This window comes from Cebus imitator, unplaced genomic scaffold, assembly GCF_001604975.1.
Source record: "Cebus imitator isolate Cc_AM_T3 unplaced genomic scaffold, Cebus_imitator-1.0 Scaffold31, whole genome shotgun sequence".
NCBI lineage: Eukaryota > Metazoa > Chordata > Mammalia > Primates > Cebidae > Cebus > Cebus imitator.
In genome coordinates, this window is record NW_016107346.1 from 9032155 (window position 1) to 9057318 (window position 25164).

Here is a 25164-nt window from a genome sequence, read left to right on the forward strand (position 1 = left end):
AGGCAGCCAGCCCTGGCAATGGAACCGCAGCAGCTGGTGTCCCAAGCCCAAGTCAGGACACCCAGTCATAGGAAAAGGCCATAGTCACCAGGAATTTATCAAGTAACACAGGGCAAGCTTGCCTACGCTTCAACCTCTCTCTCTCCCTCTACACAAGTCCCGGTCCCCATTTCTCCTCTAACTGCCTCCTTTTCCATGCCGTTGTGATCTCCCTGCTCTCTGCCCACTGCACCTCTGTAACCCAGGAGGCACTGCAGCCTGGCAGTGGCTCCAAAATTAGCTGCACACTAGGATCACCTTGGGAGCTTTCAAAAGTCCCAATGTCGTCCCATAGGGATTAAATCAGGATAATTTAATCAGACATCCTGACTACATGTCTGATGGGTGGGAGGCAGACATTAGTATTTTTACCGATGAACTAGGTTTTGAATCCAAGCTTCATCACTCATTAGCTGTGTAGCCTTGGTCACGTTACTGAAGCCAAAATGGATATAATAGTAGCAGTAGTACCTGTTTCATAAGATTGTGGCAAATATGAAATGAGCTAATACTGTGAGGAGCCTTAAACAGAGCCTGCTATGTAAGGTATGTGCATCCACCAGGTGTGCCCCAAAGGAAACCAGCACCTTACAGAGGAAAGGCCATACAGGAGAATCTGCGTACTAACTGCCCTAAGAGTGAAGGGGCAAAGAATGAGCTGAGATCAAGTTCCTGCTTGGTGTAGAGCAGGCATTGTCGGATTTCGTCCATACAGCAGTTCCTCAGCATCAAGATTATCAGTCATTGTGTAGAGGAATAAGGCTGAAAGAGACAAACTCAGGTGGATCTAGTGATGGAGCTGGGATGTATAACCAGGACTTTCTCACTCCCAAACTCATGCCCTTTGTTATGAAAAACGCTTTGATTTACAAGAAAAAAAGGGAGAAAATACTTTGTGTAGTCTCAACGTCATTCACTAGTAAAACTGCAATGAGCTGGTTCGCATGGTGCAGTTGTGGGGCTGGAACACATCAAACACCAGGAAGTGCTTTCATTTATTCAGAATAGGTAGGTGCTAATTAAATCATGGAAACTAACATTAAGATGAATATAGCCTCACTGCTAACATTTTTTGTAAAAGTTTAACTAGGTGGGAAAGTTCCTGTTCTATATTTTGAGTTCAAAATCAGACTATGTTTGCTAGCTATGTGACCATGGCCAATTACTTAATCTCCCTGTGACTCAGTTTCCTTGCCTGTCAATTGGAGATAATACTAGAAACTCCCTGGTAGAGTTATGAGGCTTAAATGAGCTTAATATAGGCCTACCCCTCAGGGCAGCAACTGACACATGGTATGTCCTCACTCAATATTGCTGTTACTACCATTTAGGGAATGCAAATCAGTCTTCCAAATTCCAAAATTTCAAGTGGCTATTCCAAATTAGATGGAAGAGTGCTAAGTGAATACCAGAAATGCCACAAGATTTTAATAATTTCTTTTTAATATCAATAACTCCAACCCCCATTCACACTACTCCTTCCAAGTAAACATTCCACACCCCTTCCCCAGTCTGTGCCCTCTTCTGCAGTGAGGACCTGGACCCTGCTCAAAGAAAAGTGATTTAGGCCTTCCTGTAGGGATCTGAGAGTGAGACAGATGGTTGCCTGCACAGACAGCTTGGATAGGAAGATCACTGAGCTCTCCTCCTGCTCCTCCTCCCTGGAATAGCACAGGCAACTTGACAGTCCCCTTACCCAGCCTTTAGCCAGGCTCCCCTGAATGCTCTTCTCAGCGAGGCCTCAACCTTTGCACTTCTATGCTCATCTCTGCATCGCCTGATTTTAGCAAAAAGCCTAAGTCAGTGTAGCCAGAATGCCCCACCTTGGTATCTGCTCACCTTGCTATCTGATCAGCATCCTCGTTCCCACTGTCCCCCAGGTGACGTCTGATCACACTGGCCTCTCTTCTGCAAGAGTCCTGTTAAGTTGGTTTAGCCAGAAGCCCCTTGCCCCTGACGTCTCCTCTTAATAATTTTCCATCCTCTGGTGTCCCCCTGCTCCTTGGCTATGAATCCCCACTTGTCCATGTTGTACTCAGAATTGAGCCTAGTTTTATATGGAGGTCTGATTTCCCTCAGTATACAAGAGTTTGTCAAGAATCTGTTTTTACCACTTTACTGTCCTGCTCTGGGCCTTGACAAGCTACACACACACACACACACACACACACACACACACGTATGTGCGTGTACAGCCCCCCTGCCCCCCACCCCACACATCTCTGGCTGCTCTCCTCCGGAGCTCCTCATAGCTGGGCTCTGGAGCTCCCTGGTCAGGGACATGGAAGCAGCCCCTGGTCCCCTGCTAAAAACATTTATGACCCTTTTATATCAGTGACCAGAAATAGCACCAACCGCAGTCCACTGTGGCCACGTCGGGCTTGGGAGGCTCGGCCACCAGCCTCTGGATCTGGGCCAGTGTGCTGTGGGCTTCCTCCATCTCCCGCCAAATGAGAAACACGTCCTCTCTGACACCGGCTCCTGGAAGGGGAGACACACTGTGAGCGGCCGGCTGAGACATGCCCGGGAAAGTGGCAGCCCGCCTAGCAGCCCTGACACATTGTGGCCAAGTTTCTGGAACATTTCTGAACATCAAATTTTACTTCCCCCACTAATCTCTTTCTGAGAATCAGAACTGAAATCTCCAAGGAAGTGATATCATCTCAAGAAATCATAAATGCAGACTTTAGGATACAATAAATCCTTCTGAAGTAAATGTTTGTAGCAGCCAGAATATTTAAAATGAATTATTGATAATACCCAAATAAGACAGGAATAAAAACATTCAAAAGTACCTCATACAAGCCAGGGTCACCGCTGCGAGGAAAGGAAATGCAATGGCATGTGAAAGCGGCAACCCCCAATCTTTTGGCATGTGGCTGAGATGTCCTGCTTCTTTGACACCACAAATATATATTTCCCCCAATATAATAATGATTGGTCTCCTTTTCTGGACCTCTGTTGTCTCAGCTAAGGGTTAGGTTTGACTGTATAACATTTTTAAAAATGATGTGGCATCATTAATTCAGATATTTATGTCTTTCAATCAACCTAAGTTTATACCAAGGAGAGTGGTTTAGGGCTGGGATAGAGGCTCTGCCTTCACGGCGACAGATGAGCAGTTTCCAGTGGTTGGGGCAGGTGTGGGGCGGGGGGTAATGGATGTATACTCCTTATTGTGTTGTGTAGAGGTGCATGATGAGGGGCTCCTCCTGCTGCCTTAACTGTATCAAAGTCAAGGCCCTGGCTATGCTGTGGTACTATGATACTATGAGGGAAAGTGGATAAAGAATAGATGGGCAGGCTGGGCTTGGTGGGCTCATGCCTGTAATCCCAGCATTTTGGGAGGCTGAGGTGGGCGGGTCACTGGAAGTTAGGAGTTTGAGACCAGCCTAGCCAACATGGTGAAGCCCACCTCTACTAAAAATACAAAAATGAACCAGATGGTGGTGGCAGACACCTATAATCCTAGCTATGTGGGAGGTTGAGGCAGGAGAATCGCTTGAACCCGGGAGGCAGAAGTTGCAGTGAGCTGAGATTGCACCACTGCACTCCAGCCTGGGCGACAGAGTGAGACTCCGCCTCAGGAAAAAAAAAAAAAAAAAAAGAATAGATGGGCATCTCTATGTCACTTACTACCACTGCATGTGAATCTACAATTATCTCAAAATAAAAAGGTTCATTTTTAAATCCTGAAAACAGATCTAGGCTCTTTCTATTTTGCTACTCAGTCATCTCAACACAGCCTTCTGTCCTCGGCCACCTTATGATTCAATATGCTGTCTTCAGTGCCAAGCAGCATGTCCAGAGGACAGTCCTGAGCAGGAGGGCCGCTGGGAGGATGCAGAAGCACACCCGCTAGCTGAGTCAGTTCCCTTGAAGCACCCTGCCCGGAAGTCCCACCCCACAGCTCCATTACTTAGCCACTGCCAAAATGGCATCACACGGCCCCATCTGTTAGCAAGGGAAAATGTTAACTGGGAAATGCTTTCAGGCAGGCTACACTCCAGCCCTAAGTAAAATCAGGGCTACAGCCTAAGGAGCAAGGGAGTGAATTTGGATGGCATCTGGCAGTGCCCTTGGCTGAGATATGTTCTGCCACCAAATGACCTAGAAGCCCCTTCTTCCCACTTCCCAAGTCTGCATGATAATTCATGGATGCCCAAGATCCTACAACCACAGACGATGAGAGACCACCCTCCAGTCCTCAGGGGACCCCAGGAGATTCATCTACCCAGGGCCAAAGGATTGGTCCTAAGCCATCAAGGCAGACTAGGGCAGACCAAAGTTGATGTTTCTGAATTTTAAAATCTAGTCAAGAAGGGTAGAGCAGAAAAAAAAGGAACATCAAAGTTCTAGCTCTTGAAGTAGCCAAATCAAGTGAGAGGGTATTAATAACTGTGTTTCTAACGGTGCATGTGATAAGCTCTGACAGAGATGGACGGCCATCATGGCTCTGTGGCCATCAATCGCCTGGGGAATGAAACATGATGTGTACTGAGCTCCATGTTGAAACTCCAAAAATAATGTAGGCTGATGCCAAATGTGAACCTTAAGCCTGCAAGCCCTCTGGCCGCTGTAAAATTGAGACAGATTGTCAGCTGCTTGCTTCAGCCTAGAGGTGTTAAGTAGCAGGATTCTCTTAAAAGTTTCAAATGAGTCAAGGCTTTCCTCTAGACTTGTCAATAATATCTTAAGAGGGAGTACACCACAGGGCAGTGTCAAAGGAGAAAGTTCCATGGAAACTCAGTTGGCCCTTGATCATCCAGGGACAGGGAAATGTGTCTCTGGGACAGCAGCGACCTGAACATGCTCCCTGTGCAGGCGGTCTCTAGGATTATCACTACTCCAGTCTAATGATCTTGATGAGGCAGCTATAGACTGCTACATCGGTGATCAGAGAGCAACATAAATCCATCTGATTTGCTTTGCTAAAAAAGAAAAAATGAGAAAGAAAGCTACATGGCAGTAAGAGCAACATTAGAATGCACAGGTTTTATTTCAAGTTATTCCTCATGCAGTGAGAAAGCACTGCCAGTTTTATCAAGGTCACTTTTAATGACTTATCTGGTGTATCAGACAGCCACAGTCAAGGGACAGAGCCCCAGTGGAGATGGAAGAGAATGGGGGCACAACCCCACTGTTCAGACCTTCATGAATTTGAAATTCTCCAGGCTACACCAGGGAGGAGATAAAACAACAAGAAGCCGTATGCATCTTTTTTTTCTTTTTCTTTTTTTTTTGAGATGGAGTGTTGCTGTGTTGCCCAGGCTGGAGGGCAGTGGCGTGATCTAGGCTCACTGCAACGTCAGCCTCCCAGGTTTAAGCAATTCTTGTGCCTCAGCCTCCCAAGTAGCTGGGATTATAGGTACATACCACCACGCCTGGCTAATTTTTGTATTTTTCTTAGTAGAGATGGGGTTTCACCATGTTAGCCAGGCTGGTCTTGAACTCCTGACCTCAGGTAACCTGCCCACTTCAGTCTCTCAAGTGCTGGGATTACAGGCAGGAGTCACCGCGCCCAACCAAAGCTGTATGTAGTTTAACTGTCAAGGTGGAAGCCAACCAAGGCCTGCCTGACAACAAAGCTGGATACAGTTCCTCATGGAGACGTTCAGGAGACTTAACGGATTCTCCAACCAGAACGCCTGCCCTCCCAATCCCCTGCCTTGCATGACTGCTGCGCTTCCAGACATCTGGTAACAATTTGAAGGCTAGGTGTGGTGGCTCATGCCTGTATCCCAGCACTTTGGGAGGCCAAAGCGGTCACCTGAGGTCAGGTGTTCGAGACTAACCAGGCTAACAGTAAAACCCCATCTCTACTAAAAATACAAAAATTAGCGGCTGTGGCGGTAGGCGCCTATAATTCCAGCCACTCAGGAAGCTGAGGCAGAAGAACCGCTTGAACCCGGTAGGCGGAAGTTGCAGTGAGCCGAGATCATGCCATTGCATTCCAGCCTGGGCAACAGAGCAAGACTCTATCTCAAAACAAACAAAAACAAAACAAAACAAAACAAGTTTGAAGGCTCGTGTTAAAATGCTAACATACCCGGGAGCAATGTTACAGTCAGCTGCTGTTTTTCATTAGTACCTGGTATTGACTTCTCAGACTGGTTAGTTTGACAAATAAAATAAGACTCAGGACAGGAAGTTTTGATGCCAAAGAGAAAAGTCCACAGAGTACCTGCTGCCAAATGCCACTTCCCTGTCCAGCCTTCTACATCTCATCTACAGGATAAAACCTGGTGGCCAGGTCTAGTTCATTAATACAGTCATTTGGCAAATATGTGTTGAGCACCTCCTCTGCAGTGGGTGGACCCTGTCCGTGCTGGGGCTGCAGTGACGAGGGCCCCACTCCCTGGGCTGGTGTTGAGCTCAGGGTTCAAGGCTCCCATGACACTCCTCTAACACTCTGCTACCATGAACCCGGTCAGAGCACTGTCCTCCCAGCCCTGACCCCTGTAACAGAGGACAGAGCCCTCTGCTGCACTCACCCCATCCCACCCTTCACTGAAGGCATAGTCTTGACTCCACCACCCCAGGAAACGGTGAGCTACCTCCTGCTCCCCCTTCCCAGTCCCGTAGAATGAACCAGGGCACCACTGGTCTCCATCCTCTTGCTGCCAGGACACTCTCGGGCCACACCATTAGTGAACCTGCCTGTGTGTACAGTTCAGTTCCTAGCTGCCTGTCACTCAGCCTTCAATTCCAAAGAATACAAAGAACCAGGAGCCGGTGATGGTGACATCATTCTGTGCATGACCTTGAGCCCAGTCTAATTTAAGTCAGCCTTCCACGAACACCATGCTTATTTTTAGTAGGTAGCTGCCTACAACACAGCCCAGGCGTCAGCAACATGTCCCTGGCCTGCCAGCTGTCCTGGGCTGGGGTCTGCGGCTCTCCTGCAATGCTCAGGCACTTGCTGCATGTGTGTGCATGAGCTGACTTTGCCCACTGGATGGTAAACGTCTCACGCGTAGGGACAGTGTCTTTTCTTTCTTTGTATCCTCCACAGCACTCAGCCCAGGTTCTAGTGTTTTCTGCAAGAATTTCTATCTTTTCTTTTTAATTTTCCTTATTACACAGAAACGGTTCTGGAGCACCCAATACATTCTTTCCTCATGATTACAAGAAACTCTTTGGAGGGGTATGCAACAGACTCAGATCATCTGAGCACATGGCTATGCCCAAGGTATTCCAGACACTGACAATAACATGCCTTAAAGCACAAAGTCATTTCCTTCTAGGTTCATGCCACAGTAAGGCAAGACCCCGCCGCCAGGTATCTGAAGTACTATCTTTTCCAGGACAGCAGGAGAAAAGCAATTAGAAAGACAGGCAGGTGCAGTGCTGATCCAAGGTGCAATTCAGTGTTGCCCTGGGAGAGGAAAGTCCAGAAACAAAATCACCTTGGGGACTCCTGAGTCCCAGACCATCCCCTTGGTCCCACTGTGGCTCATTGTTTGTGGCCCTGCCCAACCCTAGGATTCTCTGGTAAAGAACTGGTCTCACTAAGTGGGGAGCTTGCAGTCTGCCCAACCCCCAAACTCCTATTCAGTCATGCAGATTTGAAAGATCTGAATATAACTATGAAAAGGCAGTATTTTCAGGGAAAAGTAGCACATACTTCTATTTTCAGAAAGCAATATACCATTAAAAAATGTAATACACTCTGAGGTGCTAAACATTCCCAGAGACCTAAAATTACCATGAGGATCTGGTAAAAGGGCCACATTGCATCCATAAAGGGAATGAAAGCAGTAAAACCATGGTTTTTGTTGTAATGAAGATATTCCCAGTTATTTCTATTAAATTATATGTTAAATGTTTTGTTGTCGAGAGGTAGTTAAACACCTGCTGGCTTGATCTGGCCTCACTGCCCCAGCCACAGAGGCACAGTGTGGGGAGGCTCCTAGTACCACCCTATGGAAATTAACCATTAATTAATTGAGAGTGAATATAGAGTCATTTTGCCATCTGGATAACGATCTAAAGTTTTCTTAGGGCAATAAATAGATATGTTTCACGCGAACCATTATGTTATCTTAGAAGCAATCTCACACGTGAAGAATGAGCGACTTGAGCTCCCATCTAATATGTGAATGTGGCACCGTCCCCTGAGCCCTCTCCTTCTCTTCTAAATGGCACACTATAAAATGCAAGTGTAATGCAGTCTAATTGTCCAAAATTCATTTCAAAAACCCAAAAATAAACCATCACCATTCTCCCCATGGTAAAGAGTAGGTGCTCCCCCAAACTTGGTAAGAAAAATGATGCCACACTCCAGGGTGCTGTTAGGCTAGTAGCCCATAAAGACCTGGGCAAGGAGACAGAGAAACAGTATCTAAGGAACAGGTGCAAAGATGCTTATCAACAAAGTTTACATCTATTCTACATAGGATAAGTGACACAATTTATAAGACATCAACTCAAGGTAAATCCTTTATGACATGTAAATTCAGGAGAATTTTATGAGCTTCCTTTAGAGCAAATTTACAAAAGACTTTTTTCAGTTTTTCCATCCAAGAAAAGGCCTGCATTTCTCTCTGTTCTAAGGGATCTACAGTGCACAAATAGAACAAAGACAGTGGCAGGGTTGCTCCCTGATTTCCCATCAACCAGCTCTGAACCACAAAGGGCAGGGCTAGGACCACTGCCACTGGGAAGCAGCCCCACACTGGTGTCTGCTCAGCCTATGTCCTCAACAACAGCTCTGTCTTTGTGAGGATGGTTGTGTGGATGGGCTACTGGATATCACTCACATAGACGGGTCTGCTCCCAGCTCTGCCAGTCATTCGGGAATTAGCAAGTTCTAGAAGGCTAATTATCTTCTTCAAACTCAGAAGACACTGACTTAGAAACTAGAAAGCCAACACTTTAAAATATCCCCTTCTCAGTAGGACAGTCTACTCAGAGAATCATCATTCACTCATTTATTCAACAATACTCCATCAGTGCCGATTATATCCAGATAGTGGAAATACAAAATGAACAGGAAACCATCCCAGCTCCAAGGAGGCCCTCACTCCAGTGTGATCTTCTTAGAGTGTGGTCCTCAGAACCTGTGGCAGATGCCCCTGAAATGCTTGTCGTTGCAGATTAGGCCCCACCCCAGACTCATTCTGAGGATGGAACCCCAGGGAGATATACTCTTAAAGGGTCCTTTTTTTTTGCAACAAAAGTTCACAAAGCTTTAGTCTAAGATGTGATACAGGTTTGTAAATAAACTATCACTCTCCAAAATATTCTTGGAGAAAAAAAAGTTGGGTGATTTCCAGGAGCAATATTCTCAGACCTGGATGTCCCTATTTCTGCCCTACAGAATTGCTCACAAAAGAAGGCAGCACTGCCTTTCCCTGCACAGGGCTGGGAACCCCTGACACCATCTTCTAATATCCATTCCAGGCCACCTCATTAATATCTTCATTACATTCTACTGTTTCTAAGTGTCACTTATTTTAAATGTATGTTATAATGGCTGCTTCCTGCTGATACATGGAGGAGAAAGAGGGGGAAATGAAAATTTGCTAGGTATCTACGATGTGCCAGCCACTGTGCTGGGCACTTAAACACATTACCACACTGACTCACAACTGCCAGATCATCATCCCCGTTTCACAGATGAGCACACCAAGGCTCAGAGAAATTTGCCCAAGACCACACAACTAATAAGTGGTGAGGTCAGGATTCAGCTTCAGGACTGTTAGTCTCCAAAGCCCCCCACCACCACACTGGAACACTGGCCTTGGGTATCCTGGAAAATTCTCATGATACAAGATCTATGTGAGCAAACCCATCTGTTATGTGTTGGTCACTTTTAGTTTCCCTCAAGGGGCTTACAGACTTATCTCTCCCTAGGTCTGAAACCACCCAGTCTGCAATTCTGATGCAGGTAGTGACAGGGGGTGAGCTGTGTCCCCAAGGTCAGGGACTCCAGGACATTCTGATGAGCAGTGACACACCTGCTGGCTCCACAGTGATCTGCCTGCACTGGACTCAGTCATCACCCACAGGGATGGCCTGCCAGCTTATCAAGGCTAAGAGCTCTCGCTGGCCTTCACTGTCTGCAAGTTTGTCTTCTTCATTAAACTGCGACTTCCTTGAGGACAGAATTATGTTTGCTTTTGTAACTACTCTCCTTGGTATCCTCCCGACACCTGGTTGAGACTTCCAAATAGGCTATTCCTGAACATAAACTTCTTGAAGAGAAAGATCTCCTTTTTTCATTATTGAATCCCCAGAGCCCAGCACAGCACCCAACTTCGCAATAGTAAATATGAATTGGATCTGTCACCCTGGAATCAGAGCCATCACCCTAAAATCAGAAATTCAAATGCAGTCAGAAATCTACACTGACTGTTTTCCCTGGCAATTCAATTTCATGTTTAAGAGTTTGGAGGGATTTCTCTCTGCCCCGTGTGTTAGATGATGCAGGATGCCCAGATCCACTTGACTATTTCAGCACAATTCTAAGGAGCTGATTGCACTGACTGACCCAAGACCTGGGCTGAGCCCACCCCTTCCCAGTGTCAAGAGGGCTACAGTGCAGCCAGGAGCCTAGAATAAAACTAGGTACTCCAGACATAAGCCCAAGATGGGAGTGGGAATACAAGGGCTTCCTGGGCTTAGGGGACTCTCCTTAGTTGGGAAAGAGAGATCTGCAAACACATCAGAAGAAAGCGTGCACTAAGGGAAGAGGGCGAGGGGCAGGTGCACAGTTCTTAAGCTAACTGGGATCCTGCAGTCATGGTGAGAAGGAGCAACCCCTAAATCACAAAGCAGAAGCAAAAATGACATTCTGAGAATCTGGGGCTCCCGCTGACTGGGAACCTTGTCTTTTATTCCTTTTGAATCTCCTCCTCCTCAACCCTAGTAAGTTTCTAAAGCACATAGGAGATGTTTAATAAATGCTTGTTAACTAACCAGAGGGCTGTCTCTGAGAAGCAGAAAGAAATCTTGCTGGGCGTAGTGGCTCACATCTATAATCCCAGCACTTTGGGAGGCCGGTGTGCAGATCACCACAGGTCAGGAGTTTGAGACCAGCCTGGCCAACATGGTGAAACCCCGTCTCTACTAAAAATACAAACATTAGCCAGGCATGGTGACAGGCGCCTGTAATCATAGCTACTCCAGAGGCTGAGGCAGGAGAATTGCTTCAGCCCAGGAAGCAGAGGTTGCAGTGAGCTGACATTGTACCATTGAACTCCAGCCTGGGTGACAGAGAGAGACTCTGTCTCGAGAGAAAAAAGAAAGAAAAGAAATCTAAGGCAGCCCATTGTTAGAAGGGGCAGGACTTTGGAGGTAATTACAGTCTCTCAGCCCTGTCAACCACAATGTGGCAACAATTTTGGATGCACAGCTGCTTGGCTCCATCCACTGAATTCAGCTCAATTTTAGTGAGAAGGGAGGAGACTTCTGAAAGAATCTCCTGTCTCCAGTAAACCATAAACAGGCACCAATCAGTGCCTCTAAATTAAATTGGAGATTAGAAACAAAGAAGCAATGCCAAGCCTGAGTGATGGGCCAATACACGCTAAATATCTAATTAGAGATCACAGGTGTCTGCCAGGAACGGGACTTGGTAATTTTATCCCTTTAAGCATAGCAGCCTGAATGTATCCTTATGTAAATAAAATTTAGTTTCTTAACATTTAGTATTAGTTCATGTATTTTTCTCCACCAACACAAATACTCTCAGAAAAGCATTACCTTTTGCTATTACCTAATATTTATTCTTTTGATTCATTTCTTGCAGTCTTTCTCTTGTCCCATAAGCAAAATATGATGGTGAGCAGAGTGAGTGCTCTCTGCTGGTTCTAATCAATGAGCAGGGGCTGGCCAGAGCGCTGTGCTGAGAGGAGATGAAGCCAGCTGAGTACAGGGTAGAGAACAGAGCAATGATGGACTGATTAGTGATGCTTGCTGTGGGTGGGATAGGCCTCGAAGCGAAAGGGTGAAAGGTATGCCATGTTGTCCAACACTGGTCTATTAAATTGTGAGAGGGTTCTGCATTGTTGGTACTCTGTGTTGTATACATGAAACCACCTTATAGTTAAAACTATGCACCAACTGTTTGCAATATGCCTCCTTTTCTCCCTTATGTATAAAGTACATAGCTCTGGCTTGACATGACAGCTTAGAGTTCTGACCATAGCTTTCAGCCTGGCTGCTCATCCCACCATCAGGCTCCTTGAATTTCCAAGTCTAAGAAGCCTGACATCACACCAGCTCAGAAAAGTCCACTGTCTGCTCCACTGCAGAGTCTAGATCCTGAGCTAGATGCATCAATGCCAAAATTGTTTACTTTTTTTAGCCTGATGCCAGGACCTCAGGGAAAATGTTTACTCTAATGTAATTCTACTAATCCATACTTATTATTTCAGTTTAATAAAATTTTCAAGGATAAAACAGGAAGAGAACCAAAATAAAAGATGAAGACTCCTCCAAACCTAAGAGTTCAGAAGTCTTTTTCCTTGCTGAGAAGGAGTTCCCAAACCACTAACTAGACTCCCTCCTCCTGGGCCCATAGGACTTTCATAACCTAAAGAGCAGCTGCTCAGAAGATTAGGACTGTCCAGCTTAAAGACACAATCCCTGGAGAGCTTTAACCACCAGTTGAAGTTCCTTTCCCAAAACAGCAGCAAGCCCAGCCCACATCTGGGACAATGTATGCCTCCATGAAAACTTCTGAGAATTGAAATTACCATGTCCAATTTACAAATATTCTTGCACCATTTACACTTCTTCCTGAGCTCAGTCTGTCAACAGAGAAGTAGGTGAATTTCATGCCCAGAATGGGCCACATGGTATAACCCTACTTAGCACTGAGTCAGATTCTAATTGTGGTAGAGGAAGGACAGGCACTCCTGATTTCCTCTAGAAAGGCCCCTGTGGCCTACTCCTAGAATCCACCATGACAAATGAATGCATTTCCCATACGAACAAAATTTAACAGTACAGTATTCACTTCCTTGTTCCAAATTACAATTCATCCATTGTTATGCATGCAAATAAACTGGTTACTATCATGACCATTAGAAAAACCCTGTTTGTGACAGAGGTTGCCAAATCCGTTTGGATTATTTCACTTTCTAGAACCAATATCTACAATAAAAGCCCATTTGGAATCCCAAGAAGAAAAAAGGAAACTACCATTAATGGAATGTCAATTTTGTGCTAGATATTTCCATGTGTGTCATATGCTTTAATTCTCCCAAAAACCATACAAGGTAGATGTTATTATTTCCATTTTTATAAATGAGGAAACATAGTTCAGAAAGATTAGGTAACTTTCCCAATGAGACACAAGTATTTAGTAGCAAAACTCAGATTTGAATCCAGGTCTAATCCCAATCAGATCTGATTCAACTTCCAGCAAACAGTCTTCAAGCCAAAAAAGGAATCACAAAAGAAGAAAAGATTGCGAGGGCGTCCATTGCTGTTCATAAAATGTTCACTTTCCTCCCCATCTCCGTGTGAGTGGAGTAGACCTCCCCATCCACTGCTGCAGGGCATGATCATGTGACTGGCTCTGGCCAACTGGATATGACATGAGCAGGGGCCTTAAATGTTGCATATGGCTGGCCTCAGCTTGTGCTCATGCATTTGCCACAATAAGAACATACCCTGGATTGCTGGGCATGGTGGCTCATGCCTATAATTCCAGCACTTTGGGAGGCTGAGGCAGGTGGATCACTGAAGGTCAGAGACCAGCCTGGCCAACATGATAAAACCCTGTCTCTACTAAAAATACAAAAATTAGCCAGGCATCATGGCAGGTGCCTAAAATCCCAGCTACTCAGGAGGCTGAGGCAGGACAATTGCTTGAACCCAGGAGGCAGAGATTGCAGTGAGCCGAGATTGTGCCACTGCACTCCAGCCTGGATAACAGAGTGAAACTCCATCTCAAAACACACACACACACTCTCTCTCTCACACACACCCTGGATAGCACTAGTTAAAAGAGGACAAGTCCATTCTATGTTAATCAAACTGCAGGTGACATGTAGACCTGTGATCAAGAAACAATGGCTGATATTTTTCCAAATTTGATGAAAACTATAAACCAACAATTATAAGAATCTCAGTAAACTCAAGTACAAGATATATGCCATCAGGTGGAGAGAAGACTCAGTGGCATGTTTTGCTCTTGAAAAGGTGAGAAACTTCAAAAGGCAAAAGGAAATAGAAGGGAGGAGCCAGGGAGGATGTATGTCAGTCCTTACACTGTCAGAGGATGGTGCAAAGAGGAATCGAATTTTAGAATAGATAGTCTAGAATAGAATTTTCTTCCAGGCTAAAGTGGGGAAACCAGACACCAGGCAGGCAGGCAGAGGATCCCAGAGGGTGATAGGAATGGAAGGGTATGCCTCCTGCTCTATAAGTTCACAGAAATTGGGCAAAAGTGTCTTTAGACAGCACCAAGCCACAGAATCAAGGTTAGAGGCAATTTCACTTGATCCCTAGGGGGCAGGCACCGCCATCACATCTGATCCACCTCTGCACACGTGTTCAGAGGGCTCCAGACTCAGCAGGTGCTACGAACCTGAGTCTGCTTCCTGTCCTCTGCCTTCATATTCTTTACAGTCAAAGAAGAATGACCATGAACTCTTAAAGGGCAATATAAGAAAAACATTAAAATGTAATGCACTACCTAATGCACCCCTTGAGCAGCTCACATTGTCGGTGTCAAAACACTGGAAAAGCTTTCCATCACCTGGAAAGAGCAGTTTTGGAAAAACAAACAACAGAAGAAACTTTGGGGAGAAATCCCTCCAATGAATTAATGTACCTATAGGAATCTAAAGCAAGCACAGAATAAATAACTTCACATAATGATACTTCTGTGTTTGCCTTTACAATGAAGCAAGAAACAAGATAAAATTGCTCTCCGACTACAACGACTTTTTGTTTTTCTCAGAAGCAGCATTGATATAAGGAATTATCTTAAAATATGAAGCCTAAATGTTGATAATTCATATATAGCTAATTTATTTTCAGGTACCATTACAATATATTTATCAAACCCATTATAAGAAATGAAGATTCCTACAAATATCTGCTTACCAATGAGTATCAAACATCAAAATTAAATGAAGTCAGAACTTAGCAATGTATCTCTCTATTTATCTAGGCTTTAGTAATTTAGGTCAGAGCAGTCCAAAGTCCTTTGAAAACTTTCAAAAATAATTATAGCATTTTAAATCTCCAATTGATAATTGATAATGAGGTGGGAGAATAGGGTCTAGAGGCAGGGAACCTAAGGCAATTCACAGTGACTTCCTAGAACTAAATCAAAAGGAAACAAAACCTAAGAAACAAAACAAAAACCTAAGGCACAAAAGGACCAGAGGTACTCCCTTTGCAAACCCCACACCCACACACACCCACACACCTTTTCTGCATGGCAGATGGAAAACTGAAAGTACCTCTGATTGGTTGCTTTCTGCAACCAATCAGACTTTTGCATAGGGTGTAACCTTTGTAACTTCATGTCAGCCTCTGATCAGTGTCTTTCCGCAATCAGTCAGGCTGATTGCAGGCCACTAGTTCATCTGCATGGGGTATACACCAAGTGGCCAATGAAAAACCTCTAGAGGGTATTAAACCCCAGAAAATTCTGTAACTGGCCTTTTAAGCCCCTATGCTCAGGCAGCTCCCACCCTGTGGAAGGTACTTTCATTTTCAATAAATCTCTGCTTTTTTACTTAATTCTTTCCTTGCTTTGTTTGTGAGTTTTGTCCAATTCTTACTTCAAATTGCCAAGGACCTGGAAGTCTCTCCACCAGTAACAATAATATTATTGTTTCAAAATTGTAAAGACTTTAATACACCAAAAAGCAAAGCTGCAGTAAGTAAACTGTATCACTGGAGCTAACCAAATTGTGTTAATAAACTGGGGAAGAGAGAAGAAAAGTGTATTTGGAGCAAAACCCTAAAAGCTTAGAATGTCAATAAATACTATGAGAAAAATAGTGTGCCTTAAATAAGACAGCACAGAAACCAAGCATACATGTGCGCTCGCCTTAGAAGAGTCAGTCCAAAGTGAAAGTTTATTTGGATAACATCAAGCCCATTCTTCACATCTACAATAAATATACAGAGCAGGTAGAAAAACAAATTATGGTCAAAAGGTCATGACCAACCTCAGACTAGAAAGAGAAAGAAACCTGAAGCATAGCAGATGGTCCAGGAGCAAGCATCATATAGAAGAATGTAATACATTGCAACGGGTGGCACAGAGGTCAGTAGAGAAAGAAAGGGTGTGTGAGTGGTGTGAAGGCGGTTGTTATATATTTTAGGGAAAAATCCATTTACACTCTCACATCACACCATACTTCAAAATAAATCTAGAAGTACCAAAACAATTTTTGCTTTTGTTTTAAACTCAGGCTATAAAGAACCAAAAGAAGAAGAAATACAGTTGCGAAGGAGCTATAGGATTTATAGATTAGAGTTACTGTGCAAGTTTTATGGCTGCCTATAAAAAATAGCCAAAATGAAAAGGAGCACAATGACCGACATAAATTATCCATACGTAATACACCAAAGACTGTTTACATGATGTGATAAGAAACAAAAGAACCCCTGCAAGTAAAAGGGTAACAGACAAATAGGCAGTTTACAAATGAAGTTAACAAATCCAGCAGTGTTCGACTTCACTACTGTTTAATACTAACTGACACTAATTTCTTCATCAAATAAATTCAGATGGAAACAATGAGATACTATTTTTATGCTAATTCAGGTTCTGTGAAATGGGTGTGAATTGTATTGTCTTAAAATATATTTTTGGAAAGCAATTCAACATGAGAGATTACCCCAAAATGGTCAAACATTTTGATTCAGTATTTTCACTACTAGAAATCTATTTTTTTAATCTAAACTAAAGGAGTAGTTTAGATTTTACACCACACAAAAGATAAGTGCAGTATGACCTCTAATAGTGAAAGAAAATTGAAATTACCCAAACGTCTAATAGCAATGATTAACAAATTTCTAATATATTACTTTAATGAAGTATTTTATATTTTTAATGTCAACTGCAAATGTTTTATAGTAATGTGGGAAAATACTTGATTCTATATTAAGTAGAAATTCAATATTCAATTTGTTCAATAATCTATTTATGCTTTATTTTTTAAGTATATAGTGAGAAGACTGGTAGGAAATACACCAAAATATTCAACAGTGTAAATATCTGGATGGCAAGAATGTTTCTTTTCCTTTTTTCTCCATATTTTCCAAATTGTCTATACTCTATCTGGAGAGTGTAATATAGTCAGGTGCTCCTGATAGCCTGGGTTCAAACCCCCAGCCTCATACAAATAAGATAATATATGCATGCACCTAGCAACACTTCCCTGGTCCAATAATTAGAAATATCATGGTTTCTAATTAATTACATCAGGAGATGTACTCTGATGTAGTAGTAAGAGAACAAAACAAAGGAGAAAAGTTAGTTTCTATTTATAAATTATATTCTTTTTTAAAACAACAGAATTGTATATCACACATTCAGTTATTTTGGAACTTGAGAAATTAAGAATAGAGGGGCTAAGTATTCAAATGATACTTAATCAATTTTATTTAAATAAGTAGCAACATACTGTATGCCACATAACCATATGACCAAAAAACATGACTGACAATGTCCACTCCACACAGTCAATGAAGACGTCACAGTCCACATTTGCTGTTAGAGCCACGCCTTCATACACCTTTGAACATTTATACTTAGCCTTTACTTCCAGGATGAACAAAGCTATATAAGTCAATATTGTTTTCCTTTTCTAGAAATCATGAGGGGAAAAGAATGGAAAAGAAAACACAAACACCTTTTTTTCTCCAAGCTAGGAGACAAAAGTAACATACAGATAAGGGTTGTGGAGAACAGCTGAGATGGTACAGAAGCAATGCAGAAGAAGGCAAAGAGAATGTGTACCCAGAGTGGTCAAAAGGGCTGTGGCAGCTCTGAGGAAGTAGGGAATACCTCACCTACAGTCAAAGGAGAGCCTTGTTAACAATGCTGGATACTGGAACCTCAATGACAAGTGCTAACAGCAAAATCTACCTACTTCGTTAAGAGAGGCAAAAGAGGTAGAGCTTCTACAAAGCATCACCCAAAACAAACTTACATGGAGGAACCACTCTGTCCCTGCAGCAGTGAAAAAGCAGAGAGCCCCTGAGTTGTGAAGCATGGATAGCTATCTTAGTCCCTTCCCTACCTTTCCTCCCATAAGATATGCCTGCAGATAGCTTGTGTCCATCCCATGGTGATCAATAAAAGAGAAGCTGGTACACAGCATCCAAACAAGGATACTGTAAGAAACAAGGGGAAAAGAACAGCAAAACTACCAAGTGATGAAGAACATTCACTAAAAATGTTACCGAGGAGTCTTTACAATTATGATCCAACATTTTTCTGTGAATTAAATATATATATGAAGCCATCATCTCCATGAAGAAAGAACAGAAAATAGAAATTCAAGAACTCAAAAATGAGATGGAAAGGCAACATGAAAAGATGAATTTTTTTTTTTAAAAAAAGGAAAGAGCCAGGTGTAGTGATTCATACTTGTAATCCCAGCAGTTTAAGATCACCTGAGGTCAGGAGTTCATGACCAGCTTGGCCCCACATCCTGAAACTTCATCTCTACTAAAATACAAAATGTAGCCAGGCATGGTGGTGGGCATATGTAATCCCAGCTACCGGGGAGACTGAGGCAGGAGAATCACTTGAACCCAGGAGGTAGGAGGTAGAGGTTGCAGTGAGCCAAGATTGTGCCACTGCACTCCAGCCTGGGTGACAGAGCGAGACTCCCTCTCAAAACAAACAAACAAACAAACAAACAACTCTACATATAATATATATACATATATATCATATATATAGTTGATATAACTCAATGTATACATATTATCATTTTAATATATCCTCTATATTTGAAATTGTTAATATGATGATTTGTATGTTTTACACTAAGTCCTTAGAATCTAATGCATATTTTACATTCACAGCACATCTCAATTTGTACTTGCTCCATTCCGAGTGCTCTGCAGCCACATACAGCCAGTGGCTTCCGAATTGTACTCTAGAGCTTCATGCCTCACTCAAGAGCATGCCAACTCTTCCTTTATCATTCTCCAGCATCTATTCCTAAGGTGTTATTTTAGAACAGCAAAAAAAAAAGTAACCAATCAAGTTATCTCAGTGGTCTCCACCTCCGCAGAAGACCCATCTGTGTTAGGATTTAGCATCATACCCCTTGCACTTATAGAAGGTCACATTTATACAATGGTTGGATCATATTCTGCAATGATAATCTGTTTTCCCCTCTCTATCTCCTCCTCCACACTCAAGCAAATACCAGGCTCACTGCAAACTTGCCCCCAGGGAGGCCTATGGCAGCGTAGAAAGATGAAGTAGGATGTACAACATTCTGGCTTTTTTTTGTTGTTGTTGTACACACAGAACATACTAATTGTTTTTATTTGAAAATGCAAATCATTTAAACAAGTAGAAAGTGAGAAAATCAAAGTGTACCTCTACCCAGTCCTGTGCCCAGAGGTAACTCAGTTTGAAGTATATCTTTTCATATCCATAATTAGACAAACTTAAATTTTTTCTTAAAAAAAAGACACATGGAAATGTGTTTTTAACAATGGGTTCAATATTTTAAACATGTAAACTTTTTTTTTTCCTTTTTTTTTTTTTTTTTTTTTTTTTTTTTTTTTTTTTTTTTTTTTTTTTTTGAGACACATTCTGGCTTTTTTAAGCCTAAACCCCTATGGGATGTATTAGGGTTTACAAAGCAGGTAGCTTTGAAGAAGCAGGACAAAGAAGCGAGGCTTTTTCTCAGATAAAAGGGAGCTTGCCTTTGGCTTGGGGGAGAACAGGAGACAGGCCCCAAGAGAAGACAGGAACTGGCCTCAGTACTTTGCAGCACCCTGGGAGGAAGGCCGCATGGGGAATCCGGGGAGGCAGGGCAGGGTCTACAAAACACTTCCACATCCACAGCCCAGCACAGGGGCCGCAGAGAGCTGTTCCACCTGAAGCGGCAGTAAGTCAGGAACAAGAGGTATTTATAGGGTGACTTTCCAAACAGATATCCAATGGCTAGACCCTACCTCTTGATGCATAAACACTGCCTAGGGACTCCAAACTGTGGGTAAACCTCGGGATGGGGACAGGGACTGAGCTTAATTTGCCACCCATCCAGAGGACAGAAGGAGACTGGAATAAAAAATTAAACTGAATTCTAGAAAGCAAATTAAGTATCAGCCTTGTTTTCATGACCAGATATTCAAATCTGCCACTTAGGGGGCCTCACTTGGGTCTGCCAGGACCTCAGGCAGTGTCACCTACACAACCAAAGTACTGGAGCCAGTTGTTCTGGAGGGGATGGCTAAGACCATGAGGGACTGGTGAGCAGAGAAGGGTGTGGCCTCCTGGAAGCCACTGCTGACCTGGAGAACACTGTGGTAAGATTAAGGTTCAAAGAATAACACAGAATACTTTTAAGCCCTAGTCAGGTTCAAAGTGGCCAGCAAGAAGGCCACTTGAGTTTCCTTAAAAAATGAGTTTGCAGACCGAGGTGGGTGGATCACCTGTGGTTGTGAGTTTGAGGCCAGCCTGACCAACATGAAGAAACCCCATCTCTACTAAAAATACAAAATTAGCCAGGTGTGGTGGCGCATGTCTGTAATCCCAGCTACTCGGGAGGCTGAGGCAGGAGAATCGCTTGAACCTGAGAGGCAAAGGTTGCGGTGAGCTGAGATCGTACCATTGCCTGGGTGGCAAGAGTGAAACTCTGTCTCAGGGAAAAAAAAAAAAAAAAAGATGAGTTTCCCTGACTCCCAAGAATGCCCAGTGACAGAGTTTGGATGTCTATCCACTCCAAACCTCATGTTGACATGTGATTCCCAATATTGGAGATTGGGCCTGGTGGAAGGTGTTTGGGTGATGGGGGTAGATCCCTCATGAATGACTTGGTGCCCTCCCATCTCATGAGTTCCCATGAGATGTGATAGTTTAAAAAATCTGCGTCCTCCGCCTTCTCACTTCCTCTCTCGCCACCTAATGCACTGGATCCCCATTTGCCTTCTACCATAATTGGAAGCTTCCTGAGGCCTTACCAGAAGCTGTACAGATGCTGGTGTCTTGCTTGCACAGCCTGCAGAACCCTGAACCAAATAAATGTCTCTTTATAAATTACCTAGCCTCAGTTATTCCTTTATAGCAGTGCAAAACGGACACATACACTCAAAAATAGAGGAGCACAGAAGATGACTTTTCAGGCCTCTGTTTCAGATTCTGAAGCAAAAAGTTCTTCTTCAGCAGCACCAGATGAAACTCTGCCAACAGAGCAAATGAAAAGTGTCACCACAGTCAATGGCAGCTGCCATATTTAAAAGGCTTTTGGAAGCTAGGTAAGAGGAATGTCCAACAGATTCCCTGAGAAACAGGTGCCAAGGCATGGAGGCTCTGCTACTTGCCCATCTGGCCCACCTCTTAACTGGCCATTGGCGAGGGGGCCTGGGGCACATGCCACAAGACTGTGGGCAGGGGAAACTTAAGCCCCAGGGCAAGAATGGAGAAAATGTTGCCCAGTCTTGGAAAGGGACCTTTTCCAAGGCAAATGCCTAGAGTTCAGGGAAGGTTTATATGCCTCTGTCTTATTTTGCTTATGGGTAAGATGAATATTACTATTTCATGGTAGACATAGGCCATGAAGAGAATCTACACTCATTAACAGAGAAGGGAAGATAAGTTGTGGGGAGCTGGGTGGCTCAGAGGAGCACCCAAAGGGAGCATTGCTCTGGTCCCACAATAATCTATGTTCCACTGGTGCCCCTTACCCTCTCCAGCAGACAGCCAAGCCCCTCATGAAGAGAAAAAGAGGCAGGGATGCCCTCATGCAGAGAAGTATGGGAAGGAAGGTGCTGGGTCCTCAACAGAGCACCTACCTCCCCCGAGGAGTGGGAACAGAGGCAGGGGCCCAGCCAATTCTGGGCTGAAAGCCAAGGGGAAGGACAGCTATGAGGAGGAGAGGCTTAAAAGATGAGTGGCAGCTTCCAGTCAGCAGCATCTGCCAGACTAAATCTCCTGCACTCTGTAAATCCAAGCCAAAGATCCTGCCCTCCCCAAGGAGGGGAGCCCATCTGAGGCTGGTGGAACATTCCTGGATGGGATGGATTGGTGCTGGGTGGAAGCAGAATCTCTAAGGCAGGGAGTCATCCCTGGAAATAAAAGGTGAGATGACCACCAAGTGCCCAGGTTCAGGCACCAAGCTTTTGGGGCCCTGGGATTCTGACCACTCAGCTGAGTAGCTGCTCCAAGGGCCTGGGAATCCAGTGCAGGTAAGCAATGTAGCCCCACCCTCACGCAGGTGAAAAGTTGTTCCTTTCTAGAAATATGAAGATTTGCTTCAGGAGCTGCAGATAGTAGAGACCATGTCATGAGATATTATGAGATCTGTCCCCCCCAACCCCGCCACCTGCCCCACTCACATTACCTTAGTCATCACTCTCTGCTTCCTGGGCTCAGGGGGCATACACAGCAGGGGAAAACAAGGATTCTGCACATTTTCTCCCAGTATGTAAGAAAATGGGGGTGAGCTCATGAAAAAACACAGTTACGGAATTGTTAACGGATCTGTCTAGCATACAGGAGTTTGTGAACAGAGATTCTTGTCTGCTCTGGTTTCTGGACCTTCCCAGATTACCATTAAAAGGTACTGTCCTGTCTGTGGCTTGTATGCTGCAGCAGATGCCTCAAGAAGCAGCCTAAAAGTGCCAACAGGAGGACAAGAAGGGCTTCCTAGAAAGGTAATGTTTACATGGAAGGGAGGAGGGCAGCTAAGGAGCATCTTCCAGAGGTTACTTGGGAGCAAGTGCACACTGCCCAAGAGATGGAAGACATTCAGACAGAGCTTGAAAATGAGGTGCAGCATGTGGAAGAGGGATGTGGATGGGGTTAGAAGGTGGCGGGGGGGCCTGCTGAGCAGGGCGACCTGGAGCCATCTTGCAGCCAGAGGCAAACGGGAACAATGCACCTCCCTGCACACATGATGTCATGGATTTGCAATGGGTAATTTTTTCCCAGAACATTAAAGTAGTTGAAAAAATACTAGAAAATTAAAAAGTAGGAATATTAAAATTTACATTAAGTATTTTATTTATACCAAAACAGAATTCATTTTACATTCCTAATCTTGATGGAAACAAATTCATCAGTTAAAAAGTATGTTCTAAGTCTATTTCTTATCTCATTTTCAATTCAGAATTGTAAATTATAAGAAATGTGAGAAAGCAACTTTGAAAGTATGTGTGATGAATAAAAGCTTTAGCAAGAAATATAAATATACTCCCCAAATACTTAAATTTAAAATAATATATTAATACACATTTTAATTGTTCAATATTCTTTAACTTAATAACCTAGAAACAAATTATCATTACAAATAATAAAAACATATATTTAGAGGCACACATTTCTCCTCTTGCCTCAGGCTCCAATATGGTCTCACAGAGTCTTGTTGGAGACTGTCTTTATTTGAAATTGTGATATTTTCATCATCATGGATTTTTGTGGCATTAATTTTGACTTTTTAAAATATTCAGTCAAAATTTCAATAAGCACATGAAAAGATGATTAAAAAAATGAATCATCAGGGAAATGCAAATTAAAACTACAATGAGATATCGCCTCAGACCCATTATGATGGCTGCTATCAAAAATATAGAATATAACAAGTGTTGTCCAGGATGTGGAAAATTTAATGCACTGTTGGTAGGAATGTAATGCACTATGGAAAACACTATGAAGGTTTCTGGAAAAAAATTAACAATAGAATCCCCACATATGATTCAGAAATTCTATTCTGAGTATATATCTAAAAGAATGAAAAGCAGAATCTACAAAGAGATATTTTGTACACCCATATTCATAACATTATTCACAACCGCCAAAAGGTAGAAGTAACCCAAGAGTCCATTGGTAGATGAATGAGTAAACAAGATGTGGTATATCCATACAATGGAATATTATTCAGCCTTAAAAAGGAAGAAAATTCTGACACATATTACAACATAGATGAAGCTTGAGGACATTATGCTAAGTGAAATAAGTCAGTGGCAGAAGGACAAATACTGTATAATTGCACTTATTTATTAGATACCCAGAGTAGTCTATTCAGAAAGGAGACAGAAAGAAAGTAGAATGGGGAAACTGCTGGCTTAAGAGTGGTTAAGACAGTAAATTTATGTTATATAAAATTTGCAATAATTAAAAAAATATATATTCTTTATCTTAACTGCAGAGTTTTTTGTATTGGCACAAAGCATGAGGTCATGGTAAGTCATACCCTGAAAACCAATTACCTGGAATCCAAAAAGTCAATAATAGCAGGAAATTCCTTCAGATTGCCAGGACAGTCCTCTGAGCTATGCTTCTCCAATCCCTTACTTGAGAGTCGCTATTTTCTATACAGTAGAGGGGGAAATAATGTAAGAAGTCACTCCCCCACCAAACAAGAGGGTGACCTGAGGAAGGTGATGTTGGAAAACGCTAGAAACAGCTGATGTGGCAATGGAGAGAGATGTGATCAGGTAAAGGGAAGAAACCTGCCTCAGAGGCCCAGGTGACGTGGGATATCACACATTTTCCAAATCAAAACTGTCTGTCAAGGTTTCTGGGCAGTTGCTGAGTGGGAGGGGTTAAAATGTTGGCATTTCTGGGACATTGTGATGATGGACAGAGGAGACAAGATCATGTATTTAGGATTTGGGACTCTCCCCCTAAATTCAGATGTGATCACTGAAATGGATTGAGAACTGCAATCCATGCTGAGCATTTTATTCTAAGAAAAATGTTTTTGTATGTAATTTGCATGCTTCAAAGGTTTGGTAAAATGGTAGTTGCTGAAAATGTAAGCTATGCAATTTGTATTTCCCTTTATAATTAATTTGCCAAGGAATCCAAAGACCAAGACTAAACCTCATTTCCAGTAATCGGCCCACCTTCGGTTGCTAGTAACATCTCACATTCTTTGCCCTGATTAAATCATTGCCCACTAGGCTTAATCTTGTAAATTACTTTCAATAGACATGGCATACATCCTG

The 25164-nt window shown here is 43.2% G+C and overlaps 1 protein-coding gene across 2 annotated transcripts in view; it reads right to left on the reverse strand.

The window, feature by feature from the left end:
* Nucleotides 1-25164, reverse strand: part of VWA3B (von Willebrand factor A domain containing 3B) — a 232069-nt gene that overhangs the window by 165556 nt on the left and 41349 nt on the right. For both annotated transcript variants that reach the window (XM_037736937.1, XM_037736936.1), the window contains exon 8: nucleotides 2395-2520. In XM_037736937.1, the coding sequence (XP_037592865.1) occupies nucleotides 2395-2520 (126 nt within the window). The remainder of the gene's footprint in view (nucleotides 1-2394; nucleotides 2521-25164) is intronic.